The 17753-nt window shown below is 29.0% G+C and overlaps 1 protein-coding gene across 3 annotated transcripts; it reads right to left on the bottom strand.

The window, feature by feature from the left end:
* Positions 1–115: 115 nt before the first annotated feature.
* On the bottom strand, positions 116–6188 carry LOC101210786. Of its 3 annotated transcripts, none has more exons than XM_011651857.2 (6): positions 5877–6188; positions 4881–5074; positions 4646–4679; positions 4154–4553; positions 1488–1698; positions 116–565 (listed from the first exon to the last, which is right to left on the bottom strand). In XM_011651857.2, exons 1-6 carry the CDS (start codon positions 6166–6168, stop codon positions 215–217), a joined length of 1482 nt encoding a protein of 493 aa, XP_011650159.1. In that variant the 5' UTR covers positions 6169–6188; the 3' UTR covers positions 116–214. The 3 variants fall into 3 exon arrangements, with proteins under 3 accessions (XP_011650159.1, XP_031736553.1, XP_031736554.1); XM_031880693.1 differs by having other exon boundaries at positions 4881–5069; positions 5877–6043; XM_031880694.1 differs by lacking the exon at positions 1488–1698 and having other exon boundaries at positions 384–565.
* Positions 6189–17753: the final 11565 nt, after the last annotated feature.

Below are 17753 nucleotides of genomic sequence, written 5' to 3'. Positions count from 1 at the left end.
ATCAATTTAGACTCTAAGATGTCTATCTTATCAATATATCACATTTTTTCACCAATTGAAACTAAATTTTTGCTATATTTATAAACATTTTCAACAATTTAGTCATTTAAAACAATTTCTCTTAAATAACATAGTTTCAAATATATTTGATTACTTTCTCAATAAGTAGTTAAACAACGTATAAGAATGTATCATCAAAGTTACATGTAAAACTTTAAAAGATTGCCTCTTCATGTTCAAGTTCGATGTCGTAACACGAATCTTCATCTGACGAATAATAACTTTCAACGATAACATTATCTTGAAGATTGATAAAGAGAGATTGACATCCCAACCTAGTTAGATTGACATAATCTTGCATATTGTGAGCTACTAGACCTGGGAATATAAATGGGAATACAACACTGATAAGTCTAATTGCTTTCAACAACCAAGTTTCTGTGTACTCTGGTCCTTCAATGTAAGGAATCAAAAAGCTTCTTATTAGCTCCCATAATGCAACAAAAGAATGTTGTATCAGTCCACCAAATGAAAAGTAGTTTTTAACTGCCTCTTCTTCAACTTCCTGTCATTGTATGTATAGAAACAAAGTGAGTTGTTTTGAGATCAATAAATCGATTTTGATAGAAAATATGGAACTTCCAATTTTATAGAAATATCACTTAAATTCTTTAAAAACGTTATGAAATAAAATCGATACTATAACTTTGGTTGTGATACACTTTTAGATGTGATCTATATATGATAAGTATGAATGTGTGTAAATGTGTTGACGTGAGAACGCAGAATTTTTTAAAATTAACATCAGTTCAATTTAGTTTTTTATGGTGAAGAAAGCTCACATTAATTCAATTGTATGTACATGTCTATATGCTTGGGGTGTATATTATTTTTTATTAGTTTGTATAGAGGTAAAGTGGGAAGAACAAGATAAGTAAAAGATATAATCAACAATCATATTGTTAAAGTGTAAATAGGTTGAGTTGGTGGACATTCTCAATCCAACCCCATATTTTTCGGTTGGTTGGGTTCGTAACCTGAATAACCCAAATAGTATTTCCAACTCAACTCTTAAATATATATGGGTTGTCAAGTTAAGAATAAGACGGTGAACGTCATATATGATAGGGTGAGTCAGAGAGATGAGGTGTGACGTGAAGACCGAAGCTAAACAAATGATCCGCAAGTGTGTGTATGTATATATATATCTTTAATTCGGGTTGAGTTGGGTTGAACTAAATCTTTCAACCCCAACTTGAAATCCAATCCAACCCAAATTTTAAACCAACCCAACCCAATTTTTATAATATGGATTGGATAGGCTCGATTATTCGAGTTGTCTGGTTAGTACTCTTACCCTAGATATTGTAGTTAATTATAGGTTTTGTGGGATGTTATATATACTTATATTAGAGCAGAAAAAGTTGAAAGTAGAAGATGAAAAAGAAAAGATATAATTTGAAAATGGAGATTATTGTTTTTATTACCTTTCCTTTGTAGCAACTATTAAAGTAGAGGCAGGTACCAAAGTGTTGGAACATGAAATTTGGATTATTTGTGGGCAATCTTGTCACTATGTCATTACTATAAACAAATCTGAAGTATCTACAACCATGTTTATGTAGCACCTTTTCCATGAAATCTTTGAACTTGTCATTACCAACTCTAGGTTGCCCATAAGTGTAGATCCCATGAAGCCTTCATTAATTACCAAATGGTATATAATTAAGATGTAATTAATTTTAAACATTAATATTGATAGTTTTTATCATGATTTTGCTAAGATGCATAACCACATGGCAAACTCAAACTTAAGTTCCATTATATAAACATAAAGTGAAGCATCAATCAATGAATTAGCAGCCACTCTTTAATTAAAATAGTTCTAGGTGGAGCTTTATTTATATATGCATCACAAGATTACAAGAACCATTTAAGGTTGACTGATGGACTTGAATCTCATTTTCAATATTTGAAGTTAGTAATTTGTTTAATTATAACATTCTATGTACCTTGGAGTTGCAACCATGTTGGGTAGCATATAGTCTAATTTCTTTGTAGAACTAAAATTTGGGAGAGGTGTTTGGATGTAATAAGTGAAATAGTAGGAGTAAGGTGTCTATAAACTCATGAAATTCATGATATAAAGAGTTGATAAGGTATAAAATTGATACATTTTAGTAGTGAGAGCCACTAACAGCTCCTTAGGTCAAACAAGTGGTGAGATTCATAACTTCATGCTTTCCTACTGCTTCCTTCAAGATCATGTGTCAAACACGCCATTGATATTCTTAAGAACTTTTGAGGTTTCTTTTAGCCTATAGCTAAGTTTTTTGTTGCAGTTTGATACTCTAGGCTTAACTATGTTGTATGCTTAGAATTATTCAAGTTTAACTTGGGTTATTCTTACTTGTGAATTATGTAGATCTCACATGCATCTTTCATACTTCAAGGTAATTTGATCATCAAGATCAATCTAGATTTTACTCTCTTTTGGTTGATTTCAAACTAGTTCACGTTTTGAAACTGGGTTATATGAGTCTTGTTTATCAGAAAAATTTCTAGATTTAACCATAAAAAAAATCTTTTAAAATCCATAAATTTTAGGGTTGTATATATGTATTTAGTTTATACATAACCACAAAAAAATATTTAATTCATATACTTTGAAAAGTTACATCGCTATTAACTAACTTCACTAAATCATTGCTTATGCTATTATAGGTAAAATTTAAACATGTCAAAACTAGCTTCCAATATAATTATATACAATTACCCTCACAAATTTGCTTAAACACACCGTTCAAAGTCACAAACCTATTAAAAATATTTTGAAGGTAGGAATCCTATGAAAATAACTTTGAAACTCAAAACTTTTCTTTGTTCTAACCATAACAACTTCACTTCACCATTTTAGTGTATGTTTGAAAGTGTATAAATAACCCATAACAGACATTTTATTATTTCAAAATCATTTTAAATGTTTGATTTTACACTTTACACCTAAGTTTCTTACATATTTGTGGTATTTACCTAGAAAAGTGTTTTTCCCATGCATCTTGTTTGATAATGATATACTTTTTTTTGTCTCTAGTTTCTCATTTATTGTTCCTTCTTTTCTTAAAATTTAAAATTTAAAATTTAGAAAATATTTAAATAAACATACATTCACAATTTAAATTTGAAAGATCGAGATAATAAACATATATTGGCATAACCTTTAAACATAGACGTTTGGAGGTTCAATCCCCCAACCCATAGTTGCCTATGATATTAGTATGACTTCAATTCCTAGAAGCTAGGGATGTTAAAAAAAATGGTAACCCGACCAACGCGGATTACTCAACACAAAACCGTAAGTAGGTTAGGTTGGGTTGGATTAAATTTTTTTTTAAAAAAAGTTGGGTCGGGTTCATCTGACTCAACCCGATTATGTATATAATATATATAATCTAAAACCTAATATATATATATGTGTGTCACATACCACTTTGAATGATAATTTGTTCACCTTGCATATTGAAAAACAATATGAAAAGTCGTCTAAATTATGGAGGGATAAAACAAAAAAAACCAACCCACCAACTCAACCCATATTTTTTAAATTGGATTAACTATTGGGATATTGAAACATTTTTTTTTGTCAATCGAGATAATTTGAGTTGGTCCATAATTTTCTTCTAACTCGGTCCAATCCGATTTATGCACATCCCTACTAAAAGTTGGAAGTTGAGCCCCACCTATATAATTCATGTACTAAGAAAAATGGATAGTTACCAATTTAGCAATTAGATTCAAAATAATTAAGTATATAGCAACATTTTGAAAAATTTGCAAATATAGCAAAATTTGTCAAATTCTATCCATGATATAAGTCTATCATCAATAGACCATGTTGCAAATATTGGCCTATCACTGATAGATCATACAAAGTTTAATTAATGATACAAGTCTATTAACGATAGTTTTGCTATATTTATAATTTTTTAAGAATATTGTTATATCCTTAATTATTATTTCTAAAATGGTGATGAATTGTAATTTTCTTAAGAAATATCTCAAACACTTGCCACTATAATGCAATTTAGCTTTCAAAAAGAAGGAAAAAGGAAAACAAGATAATAATGCAATTAAAAAGAAAAAAAAGTAGAACCTGTTTAAAAGCCATGTTTCTTCATGTAAAGCAAGAACAGCAGGAAAAAGAGCAGCAAGAGCACCGCCTAAGCTATGGCCGGTGATGATGAACTTGGCCCGCCGGTTCAGCCGTAGCAACTCCTTTAGTTTCTCTCTTATGAAGTAATAAGCCACCGGTCTGTCCGGGTCGGTCTTTACATCTTTGGGCCAACCGGTTTTCCTTTGCAAGCCAAGGGATTTGATAAAACCACCATGGATTGCACCCATCTCCTCAAACTCATACCAGGATAGGTCAACATCTGTACACCATGCATTTGCATCAAAGAATTTCGTTCCTCTAAAGACAACAACGATAATGTTTGGATTTGATATCTTATCTCGAAGAATGAAAGCATTCGTCGTGTGATGTTCTTGAAAATCTGTATAATATGAGCTATCCGTTTTATCAGGTATTATTTGTTTTAAGATGTTCGACCTTACTCAAATATATAGCTTATTATTTAATTCTTACCGTTCCAAAACTGATAGAATCCAATCAATTCCATCTGCACATTATGAAAAAACATGACCATGCATTGGTAGTGTATAGAAATTAAATTGCAATGAAGGAATGCCATTATATTTTTGGACACAAGAAATATAATGGTTACAGAATGGGGCCTAAGACTTGTTTGATAACGAGAATTAGGAAGGAAGGGAGGTTAGGGATGGGTGTTAAGAAGTTAATTAATTATTAAGAAGTTTACCTTCCAATGATCTTGGACAGTGACTTTAACAAAGGCATGATTCTCATAGGAAAGCTTTGAGGCCATAACAGTAAGTGAAGAAAAATATCTATAATCTCCACTCTTAATGCTGCTATCAAGTTCAACTCTTCTGTCAATTTGTCCAATGAATGACATGAACTTCTCTGATTCTGCTTTTGGGATTTCCATCTTCCCTTCAAACACAATAATTTAGAAAATAGAAATCAACACGCACTATTTTCTTACGATAGTTTTCATGTTTGTTAGGTAGTTGAATTCAAACTACAAAAACAAAAACATGTTGAAACTACTCCATTTTTTTTTAATTTTCAAAACTTCGCTTTGCTTTGGTTTTTGTTTTTACTTTTTAAATTGTATCCTTGTTTATCTCACGTCTTTATTAATCTCTCATGGTTTTTGCTTTTCCTAAAGTAAGCTGAGCAGTGAGCATTTAGTTCTCAGCTTAATCTTGAAACCGAATGATTATTAGACTGAAGCAAGTTTGAATTTGTTGGTATAAGTTAAGTTAAATTACCATTTTAATTCCTATATGGTTTGAATTTTGTGTGAAACTAAATTGATCAACCAATGTGATTTTAAAACCGTCTTTACAAAACAATTCATATGATTTAGTTTGATCTCAAGCACTTTAGCTAGTAGTTCATTGCCGAAATGTGTTCAACAATATTCTTCTGTCACACATTTTCTTTGTGCAAAACCACGATAGTTATATGAGTATATAATATTTATATATTCAAGATGAAGCACATGTGAATGCTTGACAAAGGCAAGTCATTGCACATTTTCAAATTAAACTATCTAATTCCATAAATACCCTCTTTATGTTAGATTATTAAACATGCATAATACACTCATTTTCATCTCAAAAGTGAATAATTATTCGTCGATTTTCATACAAAAATTGTTGAACAAAAACAACGGAACTGTATAAGTAATTATAGGCCAACAGAAAATTAAAAAGAAAGTAGGTCAAACCTTGAAGCATAAGAAGACCACCATTAGAAGAGACCAAATTGAGGCAAAACTCAACCATTGAGCCAAGTTTGGCAAGTAGTTTGCTAAACAATAGAAGAAGTTTTTGAAAGAGAAGAGAGAAAAGCACAACCATCAATCTGTTTTGAAGATAATCTTCTCTATCCTTTTGGCTATGAACAAACCCCATTTGATCAATCTCATTGCTCCATAGCATTTTAAAGAGATCATAGAAACTCAGCCCTTGAGGAACTAGCACAACATAATTGTTTGAAAAATCATGGGATGTACTCATCTCTTTTTTGTCAACTTAGAAATTTCTTGTTGTTGTTTGTAGTTTAATTAGATTGTGTCTTATATGTATATAGTGTTTTCTTTGGTGTGTTTAAGAAGGTGAATTAGGGTTTGCTTGATGGTTTGGCAATAATGGATTCTTTTTGTGTATAAAATAATGTGAAATGGGAATTCTATTGTTGTGTGTTTTGAGTGATGATTTTTTGTGTTATTTCTATCAACTTTTTGTGCTTTTTTGCTTTGGGCAATTTCATCTTATCCATTTCTTCCGTTCACTGATTTGGTATAGAGATTTTGGGACTCACCTGTTCTTTTAAAGATATAATAGATTATTGTTTACTTTTTTGCAAGTTTTTTAAACTATATTAAGATTTTTTACCACATTTTTAAGGGATATATTCACGTGTTGCACAGATTATTTGTAATAGACTATGATAGATTAAGATAGACGGTTATCTGATCATATGATACATTCAGATAGGCACATATAAATAGTCTATTACGATTTATTGTAGATAAACGATTATATTTTGTTATTTTTGTAAATATCCTGGTTTATTTTGTTATATTTGAAGAAAATAATTCTTAGTATTATTATTATTATTTGATCAAATTCAATAACATTTAATTTGGTTGGACTAATTAAGTTTAAGAATTGTTGAAAATAAAGGAACTTCATTTGCCCATAAGAGGTAGTCGTTGAAGCATTTTATGTTGATGGTTGTTGGAGGAGTTGAATTTAAACCAAAATTCTACTTAAATATAACTCAACGGTTCAAAGGTGATCCTAAATTACATTTTTACCCCTATTTTTTTAGTGTACTTTTCACCTTTGATTTTTAGATTTAGGAAAGTACAATTTTATCTTTAAATTTTGAATTTCCTTTTTAAAGTTACATTTTAAAACCAATCGATCTAAAGTTGAGCAATCACAACTTGTCTTGTTCATACTTAAATCCTCATATTTAACTTAATTAGCTGGATATCAAAAACGAATCATAAGAGTAAAATTAAAAAGATAAAAAACGTATTATACAAAATTTATATATATAAAAATGTGTAGGAATAAATAGACAATTTATAGAGTAAAACATATAATTTAATCTGAATTTTAAAATTAAAGGACCAATTATGTCATATCTATTGCTTACATACATATGAACACCAACTCATTAATGAATGAATCTTAACATTTTGTGATCATTGTAACACACAAAGTACTTTCATCCAATAAAAAAGAATGGGAATATGTAGAGAAAAGCAAAAGGACAATAAATTTATATACATATATAGGGGGATGTATCACAATCCTAATTAAATGCAACATCACTAGGTAGCCCTATGTATGGCTTCCAAGAAGGAAGGTAAAAATAAGGAATCATTACAAACAAGATCTCAGTTGTGTTTAAAAGGAAAGTGGGATTGAATTAATGCACTTTCTGTCTTTTTGTCATCTCACCAAAAATACCATTTCTTTAGCTTTTTCTCAAAGCCCTAAGACTGCAGCCCACATGTTTGGAAATGGAAAAAGATGACCATTTCTATTGACATTTACCAATTTACAAGGACAAAAAACTTTCATACCTTCCTTGTCTTATCAATAAAGCATATGCGAAGCATTTTCAAAAGCTGATGACACCCTTCCATTTGTTCAACCAATATCAGCATTACATCTAATATTTCTTTTTAACTCAAATAAAAAAATAAACTGTTTTCATAATTTTATTTTTGAAACAGACTAAAAGTTATAATGTAGTTTGAAATGATAACTATTATTCCTAACCCTCTTGTAAGAGTTGAGAGAGTATCTAAAATTCCAGTACTCAAAACAATCCAGCAAAAGAGAAAAGAAAAAGGTGAAAAAGAGAGTAGACAATATGGGGACATTGAATAGAGAGAGAGGTTGCATGAGTGTGGCAATAAATGTTAAGAGAATAGGGTTTGAAGAGAAAGGCCAAAATGAAAAGAAGAGATCACAAGACCGATCAGATCAGATCAGATCAGAAACAGTACAGTATATCGTTACAAGAAATAAGGGTTAGGCTATACAGTTTTAAAGGGATTGTCATCACCAAAAATGTCATATTCTTTCCTTAGCTATACAACTAAAGAGAAGAGAGTTGCAAGCAAGCAAGAGAGTACTGAGAGAGTGAAAATGGAATTTAAGAAAGAATGGAGCATTTACTTTTAAAATTAGAGCTAGTAACGGTTTAGCAATTTACAAGAATACATCCATCAGAAGAAGAAATTAAACCCCCACTTGCCCACTTATCATCATCACCTTCACTCTCTCTGCTTCAGAATTTGTCAGACTTTTTCTTCTCTCTCTCTCTATCCTTCTCAAATAGCGTGCCATTCCCCCTCTCCAGCTCAAAATTGTTTATACAGTTATCTCCCAGCAGCTGCATTTATCATTCTACAAATCACTTGAAACTTTAATCCACAGTTTTTGTGGTAAATATGTTCTTTTTTTTTTCCTTCTGTGATGGAAAGGAAGTACATAGGGATGGGAATGGATAGGTGTTAGCTTCTTAAATTTGGTTTGTATACATGTAATTATTTTTTCCTCCATGTTTCTCCTTAATTATTCATGGGTTTGAGAGAACGTATTTTTTTATTTTTTTTCCTTTTGACAATGACTTTCAGAAAACAGATTGACATTGAAGTTTTTATTTATTTGTGTGAAATAAATGTTTTTGGGGGAATTTAGATGTTGAAAATGATATTAATATGAAGCATCCAAATTGGGGGTATTGCCCATAATTTAGGGGAAGAAATTGAATGAATAATAACCGTCGATTTTGATAGTTCTATTCTATTATTTTGTTATTTATTGTTGTACACTATTGATTGATATATGGTCGGTTGGACGTCGGCTTTACCCGAAAAAGAACGAGCCAAGCCGACATCTTTCTAAAACCCTTTTACTTTACACCATTTTCACTTCCGTTTTTTCAAAAAGTTTTATTCTAAATTCTTTTCTTCTAATTTTCTTTTTCTTTTAAACCAACCACATTTCTAATAGTTAAAAACAAAATAATCACAATTTATTCAAGATTTACGATTTTAACTTTAAAATTTTTACTAAATTTATCTATTAATTAATTTAAAATAATTATGCTTAATTAAGTTTCATGAATTTTTTTCATAAATACTTAAAATTTGAATTTCACTTCAAGGTTATTTTAAACCAATTAATAAAAATTAATCTCAAAGATTGAAAGCGATTAGTTTAGTGAAATTTTAGATAGAAAGTGTAATCTTGAACCAATTTGAAACAAAACTCAAAATTGAGTAAAAGTAAAATATTAGCGTGAAATCTATAAATTAAATTGAAACAAAACTTAAAGTTTATTTCCTTTTTAGTTTTTATCTTATTTTTATATTTCAACAATTTACGTAGTGGTGGATTCAAATATTACATATTGATCAATAGTATATATTAAATTTTTAGTTCAACTTCCACCCTTACTAGCTCGAAATATGATAGTTCTCTACTGAAGAAGAACGTCCAAGTCAACAAGAAAGCCAACAAAACATTGGTAACTCAAAAGAACATCAACAATAATGCAAGAACATGATAATCATTTTGGACTACAACGTGAAACAACGGCCAACCGATTTACAGACAAACATATAAGATAACACAAACGAATTATATTAAGAGAAAACAAGGCCTACACTTTTTCACAAGAACGTAACTCAAAACAACAAAACAAATGATTATCAGGAAAAACCTAGATAATTAATCATAAAGAGTTCATCTAATAATAAAAGTGGATACACTATGTAATAACTAACCCGAGATAAAAACTAATAGGGTTGACGATAAAGAGAAGCGCGTAATTTGACAGGTGGACACATTATTTAGAATTGAAATTCATTAAATAGACAAATGGTGTGGACACTACTGTGGAGGGACTTAGCAGTTGGGGATGGCTTAACTTTTGCATTCCCATCTTCTTCTTCTTCTCTTTTATTTTTCCCTTTTAAAATGAAGAGTTTAATTTGAATTCTGACATTTTACATGTGATTGTGGGGTTTCCCCATTTGGAATTCTCTCCTCATGAGAGATCCAAATTTTCTAGGCAAAAACATCCAAACCAAAAACAATATAATATATGTATATATGTATATATGTATAATATTAATTATATATCACTTGTTACTTTGTTCCAGACATATTTCATTTCCCATTCATGCACTTCACATTATTCAAACATATCTTTTTTCCTTTTTTTCCTTTTTCTCCCTCCATTTTATAATTCAACAAATCAAATCAAATATTTCTAGCATCTCTTTTATATTTAATACCTATATATATACATATATATATTGGTCAAGTAAAAGAAAAGAAAATAAATACATTTTTAACATATAATTTTTCTGACCTATTCAACAACTACATTTTTCTAGAACTAAGTGTTATAAGCAATTTGTCAACTTAGCTAAGATTAATTGATTTAAAGTATATATAATATAAAATGATTTTTTTAATAAATTTAATTTAAACTTGAGAAAATTTGATACAATTTGTTGATACATTCTCTTTTCTTACTTAACATAAAATATAATTTTGAGCTCTTGTTTATTGGTGATTATGGTTCTTCCAAAATTCTTTTTTTTATTAAATTTGGTTAATTAATAATAAAAATATGCGAGAAACAAAAATAATCATAAATTTTAATTCAACGTGATTATGGACTAGATTTTGTTTCGTTGGATTATAAGTTGTCGCTTAATTTCTAACCTTGAACCTTTTACAAAAGCGAAAGAAAAGAACATGACAATTTTTTCCCTCTCTCTTTTGCAAGAACTAAGAGATTAGAAAAATGATCTCGATAGGTTTGGGGTTGGACACGAGGGTTTCTTACCATTTTTTTTCTTCTCTTATCAAACTCACTTTATAAAAAATAACGCCACACGATAGAGATAGAGAAGAAGAGAAGGATAAGCACAGTTAGAGGATAAAGTACCATTATACGTTGCAAAGAAATGAATCACTTCCTTAACATGTTGATTATCTTCTAAAGAATTTTAATATTTATTAAAAAAAAAGAAACCAAAATTATACAAATTCCAAACTATAATCCATTTTGCTTCTCAATCTATGGAATCTTGAGAATGATTTGATATGCAATTCTTCTTTTTTTTTTTAAAAAAAAAAATCTAGTTGAGAGATATATTATTTGGAGTAATAAAAAAAATAATGAGAAATTTGTCCTTAATTGGAAAATAGAAATATTATCCAAAAGGGGTTAGGAAAGTTGGGTAAGATTTAGGCCCACACATGATGGGAGGATTGCCATTGAGGATCATAAATGCATTAATAAATAGAGAGTTAAGGACATTTCTTTTTATTTATATTATTGGATCCTTCCTTCTACTTCAACTTCCTATGACCCTTCTAATTTTTAACTATTTTTTCTAAGTTTTAATTAAATATTCATTTCCCTATATATATATATGTACATCAACTCAAAGTATAGTTTTAATTTCTTTTTATTAATTTTGTTTCCTTCTCATGCCCAATGATTATGAGAAAAAAGTTCATATTTTATAGCTTAAATTTAAAGGAATCCTTTTGTTGTTGATAACATTTTTAATATTCCCACTAAATTATAGAACATTTCGTGATGTTTTATTATTCCTTTTAAATTTTTAAATAACACTAATAATTTGTTTCAACCTTTTTTTTTTCTTTTCTTCATCAACTTGTTCTTCAAAGTTTGAAAGGTGTGTTTGAAAATTCTAAGAGTATGAAACAGAGCAAAATGAATACATATATTTAGACTAACTGTAATTAATAGAATCCGAGACGGGATGATCCCAACGTTCTTATAGACTTCTAAGACAGTTCACGCACAAAATTATAGGAAAACTCTCACAAAATTCTTCAAATGAATGATCAACGTGCTTCTTGTTAATATATGTAATATCTTTCATTTCTTTTAAACTTTTTTTAACCATATCCTCAAAATCTCATTTTATGACCTCAGTTTCTTCATATCTCTTTAAATTTGCAATATCATATTATTTATTGAAAAATCAAAGTCAAAAGTGTAAGTCTTGAAACTTAGAAACTAAACTGAAACAAAACTCAAACTTGAGAGTGAAATTGTAAAGTTTTAAATCGTAAATACTAAATTGAAATCAAACTCAAAACTCAAAATCCCAAAATACTGTTCTCTCACTAATCTCATTTGTCCAATAAAAGCAAACAAGCAATCATTTATTGAAAACAAAGGTAAGCATGGAAGTCTTTTTATTTTATTTTAAGAGAGCAAAATATAATAATTCCAATAATAATAATAATATTAATAATAAAATATATTATTAAAATAAGAGAAATAGAAAAGAAAACATTTAATTTAATTAATAAACACAAGAGAGAGGTTTTAGGTTTGGTCTATATATACACACAAAGACTCCCTCCTCTCCCTTCAAATCTCAATACAGAGCAAAAGAAAAAGGATCATTTCATAAACGTTCAAGAGAATCAAATCCCCAAGTCCCCAAGTCCCCAAATCCCGATGGACGATATCGACATCCTCAAATCCACACTCTCCCAATCCGACATGTCGTCCACATTCTTCCCAAACAACACCGCCCCCAATTGCACTCCTCATGTACTCCCAATAATCCCACCCCCAGCTTATTTCTCCGACTACTCCCCGCCGCCCGGAACCTCCTTATTCCAAACCACCCCAACAATAATCCCCGAAACTCCTGCGCGGCAGAGGCGGAGCGGCGTAAGTGGGGGAGGAATGGCGGCGATGAGAGAGATGATATTTAGAATAGCGGCGATGCAGCCGGTGGAGATTGATCCGGAGGCGATAAAGGCGCCGAAGCGGCGGAATGTGAGAATATCGAAAGATCCACAGAGTGTGGCGGCGAGGCACCGGCGGGAAAGGATTAGCCAGAAAATTAGGATTCTGCAGCGGCTGGTGCCGGGCGGGACGAAGATGGACACAGCGTCGATGCTGGATGAGGCGGTGCATTATGTGAAGTTTTTGAAACGGCAAGTCCAAACGCTGGAGCAGGCTGGGTTTAATTATAATAATAATAATAACAACAATAACAATTTTAATAATTTTGTTAATTCCGCGAATTTAAATTACGCTTCTGCCCTTTTCAAGGCTTGTCAAATAATGCCTGCTTCTTTGCAAATGCAGTCTTGAAAATTTATCTAAGTTTTTTTTCTTTTATCACTCTAATCTAATTTCTCTTATTATTTGAGTGTTTCTTTTCTTTTTAATTTTGTAAAGGGGAAAAGTGCTTTTTAATTTGTCTACTTTTTTATTTAAAGGGAAAATGTAGTTTAATTTTGGGTTTGATATATTATTATATTCATACTATTGTATTATTGTCTATATATATTATCTTGTGATATCCTTCTTCTTTCTTCTTGTTATCATCATTATCTCCGATTCCTTTTGTTACGTGACACTATCTTGATAAAAATAATATGGAAGATTCTAACACATGTGACAAACTTTAATTTCATATATATTCAAATGACTTGGTAATGGAGTTTTTTTTTTTTCATTCACTTTACTTTTGGTAAGAATTTTGATTAAATTAATCATCAAACACTACACCAATGTTTACTAAAGTTGACCATAATCACGACATGAGAAATCATAAATTCATTTTTATTTCTATGAAACCATGGCAATTTGTGATTAAAAACGTTTATTTTGTTTATAGAAAATTATGTGAAGGGATATTTAAATGGGAGTTAAAACAAAAGATTTTATTTTTTCCAAGGACTGCAACTTAAAATTTGTACCATTTATTTACATATATATTTAATTTGTTTTTGTTAAGTTAGTTAGTTTACCATATTTGAGTTGTAAATAATGTGAAATACATAAGGATGACATTGAATGGGACCAAATTATAGTGTGACACATGTGATATATACCTTCTTTCTAAAATCATTTATATCATGTATCTTATCTTTTATGAAGTTATGTCATTACATCTTTTCCCACATCATCTTTATTTGATTAAATTCTGTCATGTATGTGTAAGAAATATTATGTACAGTATAAATTACATAACTTTTATCTTATTCAAGTTTGCTCAATTTTAGATTGGATTGGACTACGAGTTATACCGCTACATATAGTACTATACATGGTCACATCTTATTGATTTTTTTTTTTTTTTACTTCATCATGTGATAAAGTAAATAATAACAACAAGAGCAGCAACAATAACATTAATGTAAATGAGAGGGTGAAATTTGGTTAGTGGAGTTTGGTTGCTCCCAAGAGAGAGCCAAAGCTTTAAATTGTTGTTGTCTCATGAATCATGCCTCCCTAACAACCATTTTCCCCCTTCTTTCTAATCACATCTCCAAAATAGTCAAACTACACATCTCTCCCATCTCTGTTTTTCCCATAAAATCATGTCCACAAAATTATTATTATATATATACATATACTATTTCCATCAATTGAATAATTCCCATGCACATGTAATGTATTACTTTCTCAACACCCTTTCATAACTATTTTTTTACAATGATGATGTTTTTCATTTAAATTTGGCTAATACATGTATGTAATTAAGTTAGATTATTACACTTAAAAATGCTTTATTAAAATTTAGATTAGATTCAAACTTCAGTTGCTACCCGGAAATTTTGAATATAATTTGAATTGAATACACTAGCAAACTTATTACAATTCAATTCAAAGCAATTACACACACTTAAGTCGGTTATATGATATAACAAGGGATTAATACAGTTAAATATTTGAAAGAATATTAAAACCTTTTGTATATTTAAACTGTAATCAATGCACACTTTTGATAAGTGTTGTCTTGAAGATAATTATTAGTTATTAGACGAGCTTTCAAGCGGGATATAATGACTAATTTAGGTAGAATTGTTGCCTCGAACTTCGAATATTGTAGAATTATTGAATACTTGCTCTCAACTCAACTCTATAACAAAAAAGAGAAAAAAATGAAGAACCAAAGTTGTTGTTGATAGGCTAGCATAACTTAGTAACTCTAAAAAATACAAAATAAATTCAAATAAATATAAAGATTGAAATATGTGTAAAATTAACTTAATTTAGTTGTTACTTAACTAAAATCAAACCCAACTCATTTATATTAAACAAACTACAAATTTAACTTTCGTATATTTTAAATTTATCTATGAAATTACCTCATCTAATTAAATTGATGGTTTTCAGTTCAATTTTAAGTTTCTAACAATTAAATTCATTTTATCTTTCAATATTCAACGATTTTCATTTTCTTTCGCCATATATATACATATATATCCAACACACGAGTTAGGGTAAATTTCTTCGATACTCCTATACTAATTGGTTCGATGAGTGAATTTATACAACTTAAAAGTTGATTGACTTTGAATTTTTCAGAATTTGTGTTTCATGTTGAAAATATGATCGTCGATGGAAATATTAATAAAAAATTATAAAAACTAAATTTAAATTAGTAAATAAACCTTTTATAATTTGAACGCAAGTCAATATAACTATTATTACTTATATTATATTTATATTGATGATATTTTGTTGTTTAATTATTATGTTCTATGAATTTTTCTACGAAATAATAGAATTATATCAATTGACTCCTTATTTCGATATTAAACCCATATGAAAATGTGAAAATATCGACATTTTGATGAATATTTTAATTTTATATTTAGAGGGCCATTTTAATTTTTATATATTTAATGCATCGTTTATTTATACGTCAATATTCAAATCTAGGACTCGTTGGAAGACATATTAAAACAAAATTTTATAGATCTATCATACAAAACATACAAAAATTCATTGTACCTTCTAGACCACAATAGATTTTAGAGATTTATTTAAATAGACTACAAATGTTCGAAAGGTTTTTTTAGTACAACGAAAGAGACAAAAACAAAAAGATTTAAGAAGACAACAACTAACTCATCAAGTAAAGTAAAATTCAATCCACGTAGAGTGGTTTCCGAGCTAGAGAAACATAATCTTTGAGCTTGGCAAACCTAAATTATGAGCAAAACGTTGTAAATTCTTGCGGTTGATGAAAAGAAAGCCTTTAACCGATCACAAGAATGTAAAGATACAAATGAAATCAATAAAAATTTAAAATGATATATTGCATTTTTCAAACAAACCTATGAGTGAATCAATTTCAACCCAAAAAGGAATAAACCAGCTTCAAGCCTTTTAGAAAGTCCCTGCCATGTACCAACAAATCCTATCTAAAGAAAATGGTGTTTCATAGCAAACCTAATTAAGTTCATTGTTAAAAGTGTTTTTACTAATAAATTCTAAAGACTAAATAATATTCATGAACAGAATGCAAATTAAAAAAATTATAATAATTTTATATCTATTTCTTAGATTAATTATTATAATTCACAAAAAGAAAATTATAGAAAATAACAAAACTATGAATAATTTTTTTTGCTTTAGTCAATCTAATTTCAAATCATCTTGTTCATATTTTTTAAATAAAAAATAATTTTGTTAAAAAAAATAGGTATCTTTTTCCTTTTGAGAAAAAAGAAAAGAAGAAATAAATAGAGGTTAGATTTCAAGTGCATTGAATAGTGTAAATAATATATATATATATATTGAAGAAATTATTATTATTATGAATTATGATATATAACGTTACATCTAAAGTGCAATGAATTGTAAGCTATGTTTGGTCTGACACATAATTTCAACGGTTTCCCATTTTCCCATCCTATCTCTATTCTCTACACTCTCTCTTTCCCTTTTTGTGAGATAAGCTTCTCTTTGTATTATATATATATATATATTATATCATATCTACATGCATGCATTTTGCTTAGAATATAAAGTTATTATTGCTACATTTTCTTCCATCCCATTTTCCTCCCACATCTTTATTAATTCAACTGTATATAATACTTTTTTTTTATCATATAGCAAAAATAACTCTAATTCTATCCTTTTTTTTCTATTTACGTTTTTTGTTTATTTATTTAAAGATGGTAAATTTGAAATATACCGTAACTAAAAAGCTACTCTAATTTGATCATAACATCAATTATAAGCTACCTTAATGAATAGAATTTTGGTCGGTGATTGATTTGATTTGAAATATTGTAAGATTTATGCTATTGAGAACATTGTGGAGGGTTGTGATATTGATACAAGTTTGTGCCAGGGGGAATGTACTAAAATTGTCTTACTATTAAGACAACACCAATGGAGTTTGCTTCCTACTCCCCAACTTAACAATAACATATCAAATATAGATATACTCTCTCTCTCTCATTCAGAATATATAATATTTTAATATTTTAATAAATATAATGATATGCCCATGCATCTTCACTATATGTAAATATATATTGTTCAAATTATATATTAAATAGAAGCTATTTTGAATGAATTTTCAAATTTTCAAAATTGTTTAAGTTAGTATCTTACATTCCAAAATAAACACATACCTGCAGAGTTTACGTACGTGTGTATATATGTATGTATATATAAATAAAATGAATTTCAATTTTCAAAGTTTATAATCTCACCTTGTAATAAAGTTGTTATATTACATTTAAAA

The sequence above is a fragment of the Cucumis sativus genome, chromosome 2 (genome assembly GCF_000004075.3).
Source record: "Cucumis sativus cultivar 9930 chromosome 2, Cucumber_9930_V3, whole genome shotgun sequence".
Classification (NCBI taxonomy): Eukaryota; Viridiplantae; Streptophyta; class Magnoliopsida; order Cucurbitales; family Cucurbitaceae; genus Cucumis; species Cucumis sativus.
The sequence above is the reverse complement of the archived record's forward strand: the minus strand, read 5'-3'. Positions and strand labels throughout refer to the sequence as shown.